The 12,915-nt window shown below is 47.3% G+C and overlaps 1 protein-coding gene across 1 annotated transcript; it reads left to right on the top strand.

The window, feature by feature from the left end:
• The first annotated feature begins 359 nt into the window (after positions 1-359).
• CTH (cystathionine gamma-lyase) lies at positions 360-12,568 on the top strand. The gene is made up of 12 exons (XM_009994585.1): positions 360-401; positions 646-727; positions 1,256-1,351; positions 3,281-3,390; positions 4,048-4,179; positions 6,005-6,062; positions 6,836-6,913; positions 7,454-7,606; positions 7,782-7,903; positions 9,739-9,791; positions 11,068-11,206; positions 12,548-12,568. The coding sequence occupies exons 1-12, from the start codon at positions 360-362 to the stop codon at positions 12,566-12,568; spliced, it is 1,086 nt and encodes a 361-aa protein (XP_009992887.1).
• The last annotated feature ends 347 nt before the right edge of the window (positions 12,569-12,915 follow it).

The following is a 12,915-nucleotide window of genomic DNA, read 5'->3' as shown; positions in this document are numbered from 1 at the left end:
AGCATTAGAATATAGTTTATTGTAATCATATTGCTGATTAACTTGTAGATAATGTCCTTGCCAAAGGTGGTAAAAGAAAAAAAGCAAAGCTAAGAACAGAACAAAGCTGAGAGTCCCAAGCTGCTGAATTCACGTGGCTGCCTTCTGGCCAGGATCTCTGTGAGAGCAGTTTGCCCCACTCCTGAGCCTCAAGAAGTTGTCATTAAGCAGAAATCCTGCAAGTAGGCAAATACCAGGACCCTGACCCAGGTTCTGTCTGTAACAAGCCCATCTATGCATGCAACTGCTGGGGTTTTTTTTCTTGTTAAGTTTTCTCAGTGTCAGCTCCAGGCCTTTTCTCCAGCAGTGGCCAGAGAAGGATGCCTAGGAAGAAGCAGGAGAGCGTGACTAGCAGTATGATGGTTGGACTGGATGATCTTGAAGGTCTTTTCCAGCCTTGATGAATCTATGGTTCTCTGATACTTCCCCCAGTGCACCCCTGGAAACCATTTTCAGGCTGGGGATGCTGAGTTGCCTGCTGCTCTTGCAGGAGGTGGATTTGTAACCCCAGTGTTGAGAGCAAGGGAAGCTTTTTAAAGAACCTGGGACTGTTACTGTACCAAACTTCCTTTCTTCAGTTAGGTTTCTTCCTTGTTTTCCCACCAGGGCTATGAATACAGCCGGAGTGGAAACCCTACCCGGAACTGCCTGGAGAAGGCTGTGGCAGCGCTGGATGGAGCTAAATACTGTGAGCAGTTAAGGTGTCCCTCAAGCAGGGTGCCAGCATGAGTGTGTCTGCCTGCCTACAGCAGGCACAGCTCGGGGGGCACAGACACAGAGCTGTCAGCAGCAGCTGTGCCACGGCCAGGCTGTCACAGCCTCTGACTGCTCTGCACGAGCTGCCCTGTGGCGTGAAAAGGGTCCAACACTTGCCACCCAGGAAGGTCCAGGTCAGCCCCTGGGCTTTCTGTCACATTTCCTCTGGCTGCACATGATGCCCAAGGCAGATGGGATCTCTCCTTGTGCAGCAGCAGTGGCCATAGTGGGGAGAGGGAGCCGGGCAGCAGCTCTTCCCAGGCTGTGTTAGCAGGGCTCATCCTGGCTTCCACCCTGAGGAACCCCAGGCTGCCCCTTTTGCTGCACCCATTCCAGGAGGGAGCTAGCACAAGTGACACAACAGGCTCCTTTTAGAAGCAACGTGAGGAAAGCAAAGGCAAGTCTGACAAGGTTGTATCACATGAGAGTACAGTCTGTCTGCCACTCTTTTCTCTTCCAGGTTTAGCTTTTGCTTCTGGTTTAGCTGCTACTTTGAATATTACTCACCTGTTAAAGGCAGGGGACACGATTATCTGCATGGATGATGTCTATGGAGGTATGTAAAGCAAAAGCGTGGCTTTGATCTTAATTATGCAAATGATGAAATGCATATATTTTTGATTCTTGTGAACTTTCTGAATTTCCCACAATTTCTCTTCACTTCATGAGAACACAGAACACTCCTGGGTCTGCTTTTGGTGTTAGAAATTCAAACACTGAAAGATTTTGTGGCACAACATGGGGGGTTTAAAAAATACAGCTAATTAATAATACATGCTTGAATGAGGGGAAAACAGCCACATCCTAGCCTTGCACAGGTCTGTTTGCAGAGCAGGACCCCCTGCAGTCCAGCACAGCTGAGCTTTTCAGCTTCTCGTATTTCTCCTCAGCCTTGCCTAGGTTTGACCCTTTACCAACCAGCTTTTTGTCTGGGCTGTTTCAGACATCTTCTGTCTGAAAGCACAACTTGCAGCTGTTATACCCATGTCTCCCCAGTGCTTCAGTGATGCTGCAGCCCCCTTGCAGGGCTTTTTTTTGATCCATTCTTCCAAGAAACTCCCCAGTGCATCCATCTCTGCCAAAGTCCTTCAAAAGGTTGATGCCACCCAAAAGTCCCTCATAGGGAGGACATCTCCCAGGATGCCCTGTGACAGTCAGTGTCCTCAGTGCCCAAGCCTCGTGTTTCACTGATGAGCAAAGGTTGTCTTGGCACAAAGAGATCAAGTCTGTGTTCTTTCCAAAGGAAGGTTAGAGAGGTCAGCAACAGGTTGTTTGCCCAGCAACAGCTGGAACACTTTTAAGCAAGAGTAGTCACCTTTTCCGTTGTCCTGCTAGTCAAGGTTCTCAGAAAAACAGCAAAAGGAAACAAAAAGCTCTCAGGCAAGGTGTGAAAGCTTGTTGCCTGCTGCGTGTTCAGGAGATCTGAATTCTGGGGAGGAGTGAGGAGGAGCTGCAGGGAGTTGGCACCACAGAGTTTTGAGGTGTTGTGGTAAGTCCCTGGAAGGGCTGCTCTCAGTGGAGCCTCTCGCTCCCACCTGAGGTTTTCTGCAGTGCTGCTACTCAGAGTGTGTAAGACCAGTAGAAAGCAACTCCTTTGTGGTTTGTAGAGTTGACAGCCTATGTGAAAACTTCCCATGCTTGAATAAACTTCTTACAGCACAAGAGAGAATATAAGGTATAGCTTCTTGTAGAAATAAAAGTGTTTCCTTAAAAAAAAAAGTCACCCAGGTGTAGTGCTCAGCACACAGAATGATCCCCTGCCTGTTCTGTGACTTTATGGCCTGATGGCAAACTGCTGTCCTGCAGTGAGTAAATGTTGAGTAACCTTGGCAGAAAAACCTAATGAATTAATTTTTAATCCAGGCAGTGTTGCCAGATAGTTAGTATGTTGCACATCTAGTGATCAACTGGTTGCTTCTGGTTTCTTCCTTTCATCTTTCCAATGAAAGGCTTCAAAGACAGAAATAACCACTTTTTATGTTCCTTGCTACGTGCTTATTTAATGGAGTGGTAAGAAACACAGCAGCTGGAGTCTTCCCCGTGATTCTTCTTCCACCAGATTCTCAATTAAGCTTATTAAATGAAAAAGAGTTTGAAAGTATGTGGTGGAAAAAAGTTACTCAAAGTGGGGTGGGAGAAAGAGGATATAAAACCTGGAACCACCAGCTTGTGTATGGCAAAGGGCTGCAGGAAGGGTTAGAGAGGTCTACTTAATTTTCTGATGAAAAAAACCCTGAATAACTATTAATTGAAGGCACTTAATAAATAACTCTGATTCCATATTCCCATTATCTTTGAAACTACGTCGATCTTTAAACTTTTTCGAAATGAATATGAATGGGCCATTTATGGTGTACAGCATAAAACTGTGCCCTCCTGACATGGTGTGGGTGTGTAGAAGAAACAGGAGATCAGTGAAGGAAAGTAAAGGAAGTCGTTTCATTTTGTGTCTCTGTTTTGGTTTGCTTTGGTTTCCTTTTTTTAGGCACAAACAGATACTTTAGGCAAGTAGCCATGGAAATGGGCTTGAACATAGTTTTTGTTGACTGCACAAAAAAGGAATGCCTGGAAGCTGCAATTACACCAAAGACCAAGGTAGGGGAGAGGGAAATGGCTGAACTTACTTGCTCAATGTCATTAAATAATTCTTGCTCTTGTTGTATTGTGTGTGTGTGTCAAGCAGAGGGGGCTGCAGGGGTGGTCTCTGCAGGGACAGGTTGGGCACAGCCAGCTCCAACATATCCCCACTGCAGGCCAGTTGGTGATGGTTGTGGTGCCTTGTTGAAAATAGATTAAGAAGGGCAAAAAACACCAGAGAGAGAGAGGGAAAAGGAGGGAAAGGTAAGAGACAACAGAGGCAACACCAAAGTTGGAGAAGGTGCTCCATGGCACCTGGAACAGATAGTCCACTGCCCTAGTGGAAGATAATTCAGCTGGAAAAGACCTACAAGCTTTTGGGTGCAAAGACTTTCTTCTGGCTTTGTCAGGCCTTCTCCAGCTGGGATGCACTTAGGTTTTCAAAAGCTTAGATGCTCTTCCCATGTCTCAGTTTTTCTTGGGGTGAGTGTTACCTCTCCCAAGAAACCCCACCTTTCTTCAGAAGGGACATTTCCTTGCTTCCTCTCTGCAAGCCTGCATGGGAAGCTGACGCTCAGTGAGTTAATGTTTAAGAGCACCTGTGACTTACACGTGTGTCATCACCAGCCTTGTAAGATCCCCAAACTGATGTGTTGTGTTGTTGAATTGCTGCAGCTGGTTTGGATTGAGACACCCACAAACCCCACGTTGAAGGTCATTGACATCAGGGCCTGTGCAGATGTGGTACATAAGCATAAAGGTGTTCTTCTCGTGGTAGACAACACTTTTATGTCTGCGTATTTCCAGGTAAGCACTTGGTTTACCATCACCCCATCATTTCAGTGTGTTTGATGATAGGTTTTTAAAATGGAAGCACCACCAAGGAGCTTCTGATCAGTGGGTTGTGCAACGGCCTGGCCTGTTCCTCAGCACAGCCCCTGCACTGCTGCCCTTCAGGTGAGCAGAGATGGAATGCAAGGTATTTTCTAGCCAGCCATACCCTGGATGGAGATGGGCAGGTCAGCTCTTGGGGAAATGGCTTCTGTGACATTCAGAAATCATAGCTTTTAGTTCTCACTGATGGAAATCATAACAGGCTTCTTAAAAAGCATCCTGCTTCCTAACTGCCACTTTTTATACCAGCTCTTTTGTATTTGCTGCTTATGGTACGTTCTGAACCACTTGATATTCTAAAAAAAGAAGTGGAAAGAAAAAGTTAAAACAGGCAAACTTTGTTACACCTGACTTTGAGACATTCAAGTTACCTTTTCCTTCAATACTTTGGTGAACATAGGGCTTAGACATTTGTCATTACCTTAAACAACTGGCATTACTTTTCTGCTTTTGGTAATTAGGATACACAAAGTGAAGATTATTTCTTAAGTTCTAAAAAATGCTTCAGGATAATAAATACCAAGTCTTGTTTGTCTTAACATGGGCTGCAAATATTCATGTATATGCCCAGAAGTCCAAGCTAATCCCTTGTGTTTTAGGTGTAAAGTAAAACTTTGAGTGCAAAAGGCAAGGTGTCTGTTTTTGTTAAGGGTGCTGAGATCTTTTAAATTAAGAGAGCTTAACAGGTGGTGTTAATGCTTAGCTAAAGCAGCACTTGACTTTGGTACACACCAAAGGCTTGGAAAGATTTGTGTGAAATAAGAGAAGTCAGCATCTGGTTATAGGAGCTAGTTAATGTATCTTTTATTGGCCTGGTGCTAAGAGAAAGTCAGTTGAGATGATTAATTCTTGTAAACATAAAAGGTAGTGTCATTAAACCCCCCTGAGTGCTGCTGATACAGTGTACTAAGAAGATCATAATTTTAGAGTGATTTATATAGCAATACAGGATATAGAAGGCACTGGTGTTTATGCTGCCATTCTCCTGGCTGGCACTGGGAATGCATATTATCCACCCTCCTTGAACAGACGCCCCTGGTTAATCTGGCAGCAGCAGTTTTTCATTCTGAGTCTGCTTGCTCTGTTACCTTTTAACATATTGATGCTGCTCAGTTGGTAGAGTATGTTTATGTTGAGAGCCAAGTCCTTTACTTAGTGACTGATTGCAAGGCAGTAGGATTCCCTGCTCCTTGCCCATCAACACCTCAGTTTGCCTCACCTTAAAAAGGCTTCTGGGGAGAAAGCTGGGAGGTCTGGGGTGAGAGACCTGCCAGACTTGGCACTTCCCCCAGGTTTTCAGCTGTTCCTGCAGTGCAGGCTCAGCAATACTGGTCTCTACAAAACAATGCCCTTTTTCTGGCTTTGCTGACTGTTGAGATCTTCATTTTCTAAGGGAATATAATTTAGAGTAAATGCCATTACTTACCCTGCCTCAGCTAAGCAATATAACCCATGGGAATTAGACCAGTGCTTTTAAATCACATCTTACTATGGGTTCTTCTTACAGTGCTTATCCTTAACTCAGAGTGCTTTCCTCTACTGTTGTTTTTCCACATACTCTGTCTAGCTTCATCCTCAGCTTGTTGTGTTCAAGGTGCTTTGTGTCAAGTTTTTTGTGGGTTTTTCTCTAGTTTCCCCACCTGTTGTTCTCTGTGTTGGACCCCAACCTTTCTGGGCAGCTTGCAAGGAACCAGAGTGCACAGCAACTCTAATCAAACCTGCTCTCATTTCCTTTCAGCGCCCACTGTCCCTGGGGGCTGATATCTGTATGTACTCTGCAACCAAGTACATGAACGGTGAGTGTGTGGGCTCAGCACAGCTCAGCCTGCCTATCCAAGAGCCATCCTGGCTGCAGGCTGTTCACAACAGCCCCTGTGTCCACCAGGAATTCTTAGATGGACCATTACAGGAGATGGACCACTGGATAGCCCATTAGTTTTCACAGCTCCTAAACAAACCCTGGGAGAAAGAATATTGACCTGGCTTCACCCTGGAGGTGTTTGCAGCCATGTTGGCTTTATTTGCAGTAGGACACAGCAAGGGGCTCTGCAGAAGGTGGCTGCCAGAGATGATATGAAGGTTCAAGGAAGGTTTCATAGGGTGCACTGGGACCTGTCCAAAAGCACGTTCACTGTCTTGCCCCCCAGCCAGCCTAGACTTGCAGCTAACCTGGCTGTAGCTGGGCTGCAACCACACATCCCTGCTGATGTGGGGAGAAGTGGAAGCTTTCTGGCTGGCATTCCCTCTCAGGAAGGCAGCAGCCTGGTGCTGCTCCACAGGACGCCCTGATCCCTAAGCAGTGTCCTGCTTCCCAGCAGTCAGTGGCCCTTGGCTTGGGAAGTGTCTGGGGGCACGTGGGCAGCACACACAGCTGAGCAGGGCTTTAGAAGCAGCTGAGATCTGCCTTGGGATGCATGTGGAAGGATGGCTGTAGCAATGAGGGGGAACCTGTTGTCTCCCAAAGATGAGACTGTGTTAGCTGCAGTCCTGAGAAGATGAGGGTTTGTGGCAGAACCCTGGAGCAGGGGGAGTGGCTGATGTTGTGGCTGTTCTTGTCTTGAATTTTCAGGGCACAGTGATGTGGTAATGGGACTTGTTTCAGTAAACTGTGACAAACTCTACGAAAGGCTCAAATTCCTACAAAACTGTAAGTAGCCCATGTAGGAGATACCCTGGAATGAACCATATTAAAATACACCAGCTCACCCATGCACACAAGCATGAAATCTATCTAGAGATGTGGCTTAGGCACCTGAGTGTGCAGAAGTGTGAGCGACTGGAGGGAAATGTAAGGGACAGATGTAAGAAGCCTGAGTTCTAATGTAGAATTTTGATATATAGGTTGATTTTAACCATTTTACTGCCTCTTAATCATAATTAACAAATTTCTGTACTGTGCTCTGTCTGCCCTGTGTCTACAGCAGAGAGAGTAAAGGCATATTATGCCTAATAAATGTAGTTCTTGAGTCTTCAGGTTGTTAATTCAGCTCCCTAATTGGCTCCCCACGTGTGTGAGATGAGGAGGACAGATTGCATCAGGTGTCTTTCCACCTGTCTTGTTCTAACTCTTGAGAAATTTTGGGAATGGGGGCTGTATCTAGTGTTACTGCAAAAAAAAGCAGGCAAACCCAGACCAACCCACCACAAAACCTCTGCTTTCTGTGGGACTGTGTTTGAATGCCTGCAGCCCTGGGAGCTGTTCCATCCCCCTTCGACTGTTACCTGTGCAACCGAGGCCTGAAGACCCTCCCCATCCGGATGAAGCAGCATTTCCACAATGCTCTGGCTGTTGCCCGGTTTCTGGAGTCAGATCCCCGGGTGGAGAAAGTCATTTACCCAGGTGGGTTGGCAGGGCTTGAGGGCAGGTGACATCCTGGAGGGGGAGGACACCTCTGGGGACTGTGTGTGCTGGGGACTCTGCCTGAGGCGGGCAGGGGCTGTTCCTGGCAGCACAGGGAGGGCTGTGGGGCCCTTTGAAGCCTGGTGATTAACCCCGAGCAACTTCCCCACCCCAGGTTTGCCTTCACACCCTCAGTACGAGCTGGTGAAGCAGCAGTGCTCGGGCTGCCCCGGGATGGTCACCTTCTACATCAAAGGAAGGCTGGAACACGCTGCTACCTTCCTCAAGAACCTAAAGGTAAATGGCAGGACAGGTGCAGCACCTTGGGGGGCTTCAGGCTCTCCTGAGGGTGGTAGTGGAAGGAAGTGGTTTTTCTTGGGGTGGGGAAGAGTCTTCTTCTACTTGAAAGCTCCTGGAGTCTTTTGGGTGTAGCCATCTCTAAGTAACCTGTGATTTGTAACTGCGAGGCTAATGAGAGGGAATGCAGGCTCGTTTGAAGGATCTGTTTACACAGGAGGGTGGGGTTGAGCCAGGCTGGGGAGCCCGTGTGCCAGCCCTTTGCAAAAATACCTGCAGTGCCTGAAAGCAGGGGAGCTGTGGCTGGTGCAATATTGCTGTAATATTTCAAAGTGCTCATCAGGAGAAAAACCCATTGGGAAATGACATGAATCATGAAGCCAACAGGGAGTCCCTCGGTTTGGAGAGCAGTTGCCTGTTTATTTTACCCAAACCATAGGCTTTTGTCTTTGTAATAGAGTGATTCTGCCTGTACTCTTTCATGTGTCTGCTTCTCTTGATCTCTGTTTAATTTGCATCCTGCTCTTGTGTTTCTGCTGCTTTGTTCTTGGAAAAACAAATCAGTAATAATTGACTAAGGTAAATGAGAGCTTCCTTCTCCTCCCCATGTTTCTTACTTGCTAGCTAATGTCATCAGCTGAAAATGAATTTACTAAAAATAAGATTTTCCCAATAAACATCCTTTTAGATGAGAGACAGCATTTAATCCTGGCACAGGAGATGTACCAGCTTTGACAAAAAGCATCAGGGAGTACATTCCAGAAGTGTAGTCCCTTGAGAGTATCTTCACTTCAGCCCCTTCACGTGGATAACCATCAGTTTGCCACTAGATTAGTACAAAAGGGAAGTCATTTCTTAAACCAGGCTGAGAGAAGGACTCTTGGTTGGAGGAAACAATGACAATAGGTTTAGTTGTATTTTATTTTAAAGAAGAAAAAAAAAAAGTCAATATGAGCAAGCAGGGCTGGAGGGACAAGTTGGGGGCAGTAAGTGCATTCAGAAAGGATGACTCCTGAATCCATGTTTGAGTGCAGCTGGCTCTCTGGAGAGCCTTTTTGCCATCCTGGAAGACATGCCCATCATTCAGAGAGCAGTGGTAAAAACCCCTTAACCAGCAGTGAGCAGTTCACAAACACTAGTCCTGTTTAGGCACTGAGACATTCAGGCTGCTTTTCAAAATACTGAACTAACCATCAGAACTGAGCAATGTGGGAAAAAATCTGCTCAGCCTCATGAGGTTTATCTGAAATGCTTGTGATTTTTCACCCCCCCCCAAAGTCTGACATTCACCAGCCTGAAAAGCATAGGTGTGACATACCAAGGGTGAGGAGGGACGCTGGAAGGAGAGTATGGAAGGACAGGATATAGCCACTTAAACCTTAACTGAAACGTTTGGCCTCTGAGCCTTCCTTTGTGGAGGCAGCCTGCCCTGTCCTGCCTCTGAGCAGTGAGCACTGGTGGGGCCCAGGCAGGCCCTGCTGTGCCTTTTCCCCTCTGCTCTCCCTCCATTGCTGCCCTGGCACTGCACGGTGGGAGCGACTCCTGAGGTGCCTTTGCTGCCCATGGGCACGTTTTCTTTTCAGTTGTGCAGCAGGTCTCTTCAGAACCTTCTCAGCATAAGTCTGTTCTAAATCTTAATAGCCCTTTCCTGCTCACTGTACCCTTTTTTTCCCTAGTTGCAGGTAATATCTTTCATGATGTAAAAGTTGTTATAGAAAAAATTAGGAAAAAAACCCAAGCAAGCCACTAAGTGTTCAATTTTCCTGAACTGCCTCTTTCTAAGCATCCATAACCTTACAGTTCTTGTCTTAACTTCTCTTTATTTTTTCCTGTAGGTTTTTGCCCTGGCTGAGAGTCTGGGAGGGTATGAAAGCCTAGCAGAGCATCCGTAAGTCACTCTTCATCTCACACGTCTAAAAAGGCTGCAGAGGAACAGAAAAGCTTCTGATCTATTTTTAGGGGAGTTCTAAACGTTTTCTAGCACAGCAAGCTAAGATGTTCAGCCTGGCATTGCAATTCGAGTTTGCTGTGTAGCACAAAACCAGTGGCTGCCCCAGCAGGGAGTGTGACTTTTGGGAGTAAGAGAGGGCACTGATGGAAGCGTTTCTGTGCTTCCCGGTGGTAACTGGGAGCCTGAGGCCCCGTTTGTTGCTCTGAGAACAAATCCAAGGGCTCGGGGGGCATGTGAAGGGGCAGCAGTGAGCAGAGCTGCTGCGGAGACAGGTCTGCCATCCTGCCTGCTCACAGCAGGGGGCACGAGCAGTGTGCTGCACCGAGCTGCAGCTGCCCCCACCTCCGGGGTTTTAGCAATACCTGGTTGCCCTGTCTGCATTAAAAGGCTAAAAGTGGGAATTTTTTTTTAATGGAATTAGTTTCTCAAATTCAATTTGATTTTGGACAGTACCTCCGGGGTTTTAGCAATACCTGGTTGCCCCTGTCTGCATTAAAAGGCTAAAAGTGGGATTTTTTTTTAAATGGAATTAGTTTCTTAAATGCAATTTGATTTTGGACAGTTGTGGCTAAATTTATATGCTAAATAAATGTCAGTTACTCGTTTTAAGGGTAACAGCAAATCTTAAACCACTCCAGCAGCTGCCAGGTAACTGCCAGCTGGTGGGCAGCAGTGGCTGAGCATGTGGGGACAGAGCTTCTTACCTGTCCCCTCCATGGCTGGGGAGAACAGACTCATCAGTGTAAGTGGCAGAGTTTGACAAGTGGTCTGAGAAACCAGAAGTCAAAACAAAAAAAGAAAATCTGGTTGGTTTATACTGGGGATGGTTTATTGCAGCTGTTTCTCCACATGCTTACAGCTTTTGGATACTCCTTTTTTAGGAAAAAAAAATAATCTGGATGGAAGAGGAGTAGGCCTTTTGTTTTTTCCTCCTTTTTAATTTCTGAATTGCCAAGTGTACACTTTTTATTCATCATTTGTACCTTGGAAACACGGCCCTGAGACACTGCAGGGCCCAAGCACTGACTTCCCTGCAGCTTTGCATCACTTCCATTGGCTGGTGATAGGATCTCTTTCCATCTTCGGGTTAACCAGGGGGTGGTGCACAAAAGGTGTAAAACAATTCAGGGGCTGCTGCCAGGAAACCAGCGGGTTTGGTCTTCACTGATAAAAGTAGAAGCTTCTTAGAAGCCAGGCCTGGTGTTTCCCCCAGGGCCCTCATGACTCACGCGTCGGTGCCTGCAGAAGACAGAGCAGCTCTTGGGATCAGTGACACATTGATCCGCCTGTCGGTTGGGCTGGAGGATGAAGAAGACTTGCTGGAAGACATAGATCAGGCTCTAAAAGCTGCGGTGAGTGGGTGGTGCCTTCGTGCTGTCACTCTATAAATCACTTCCCCTCTGGTCCCCTGCCTTTCTCTCTGCTGGCAACGCTCACCCCACTTCTTCTTGAGCTACCCCTGCGTGTGGGTTTGGAGCCTTGGCTGCCAGGGTGCTGTGAGCAGCAGGGCCTGCAGGCCTTCTCAGCCACATTCCCATGGCTTCCCCAAGCAGACAGGATGTCCCTGGCATCCAGCTGGTCAGGTCATGCTGAGGGGAGGCTCTCAGCCAAAGTGCCCTGTGTGTGCTTCAGATTTTTCATGCTGCAGTGGCAGAGAGGGCTGGTGTGTATTAAGGAGCTTCAAGAAAAGACCCTCTACCTGACAGCATGTCCAATACTTAGGTGGTGCCATTTCCCTTCTAAGCACTGCTTGTCCTCCTCCTCTACCCACAGCTCTCTACCCCAGCCAGTAGCTTAAAATTGAGTTCTGTTCCCAAGAACCCAGTTTGCCTGACACAGAACTTCACTCCCGGGAAGGCAAACCCCTTGATTTGCAAAAGATAAATGTTCTCCTAGTCTGTAACCACTGGATCACACGCTGCTCCCACACAAGCAAGTGTTGCTTCTGGACAGGGCAACATTTCCTCAGGGCAGCAGGGTCTCTGCCATGCTGAGGGGTGGGCGAGGGGGTCAAGGAGAAGGAGACAAACCAGGGAGTGCAGCAGGGCACACACTGAAGAGGGGCTTCAGCAAGTGTTGGAATAAAGTTTAATAAACAACCACACTAAAAAGCACGAGTTTCCTTCTTCCCTTCTCCTAGCTTGTGCTTTCACACTGCAGGAGCACAACAAGTGTTTGTTGGCTTGTCTGTTTGATTTCTGTGAGTGGGAATTCTGCAGATGGGGTGACTTCCCTGGAGTCCTCGTGATGCCAAGGACAGAGCTCCCAGTCTCTGGGCCCTGAGTCAGTTCCAGGTGGAGGGCTGAGGCAGAACTAGGTTCAGCACTGCCATGTTCTCCTCTGCCACCTCTGCAGGCACCCAAAATAACTGAAAAATATAAAAGTGTCTGAAATAGGGTTTTGTCTGTGTGAGAGACCCTGGTGGCATTGGTGGGTAGAGTATGAACTTGAGTCCTGCAGCAGCTGTAGCACATGTGTGGCAGTTTGATGTGCTGCACAGACTGGAACTGGAGTGGAAATAAAGTCCCTCTACTTTTCACTCTTTTTTTATTATTTTTTTTTATGTGTTTTGTTTGCTGAATACATTGCATGTATTTCTGTGTGTCAGCACAGAGCATGAGGATAATCCAGTGCTAAAATGTCTCTCAGGGGTGTATAGAATCTTGATCTCTCGTTTCTCCTTCTCGTTGCAGTTTGCAGGCCACAAGGCTTGATGTTGGAAACTGGAACTTGGCGTTGGACGTGGAAGAGGCTGAAGAAGGTGACACAGAAAGCCCAAATTGCTCATGATTTTCCTTTGATTTGCCTGTTGAGGTTTGCAATCTGCCCATCCCACCCTGGATCCCCGGGGAGCTCTCCCTGTGCTGTTGCTGCTCCTCTGCTGGGGCCTGGCTGGACACAGGTGGCAGCCTGTGCCCTCCCTGCCTCTGCTCTGCTGTAGTGCCTTTGGATTTGGAATTTGTGGAGTCAGGAAGTTGTGTCTGGCAGCAGCCACCATGCACCCTCAGGAATGTGACCCTGGTTCTCTCAGAGATCAGTGTTTCCCAGCCCTCCTGCTGCA

The sequence above is a fragment of the Chaetura pelagica genome, unplaced genomic scaffold (assembly GCF_000747805.2).
Source record: "Chaetura pelagica isolate M959 unplaced genomic scaffold, ChaPel_1.0 scaffold243, whole genome shotgun sequence".
NCBI lineage: Eukaryota > Metazoa > Chordata > Aves > Apodiformes > Apodidae > Chaetura > Chaetura pelagica.
This window is presented reverse-complemented; position numbering and strand designations above follow the sequence as displayed.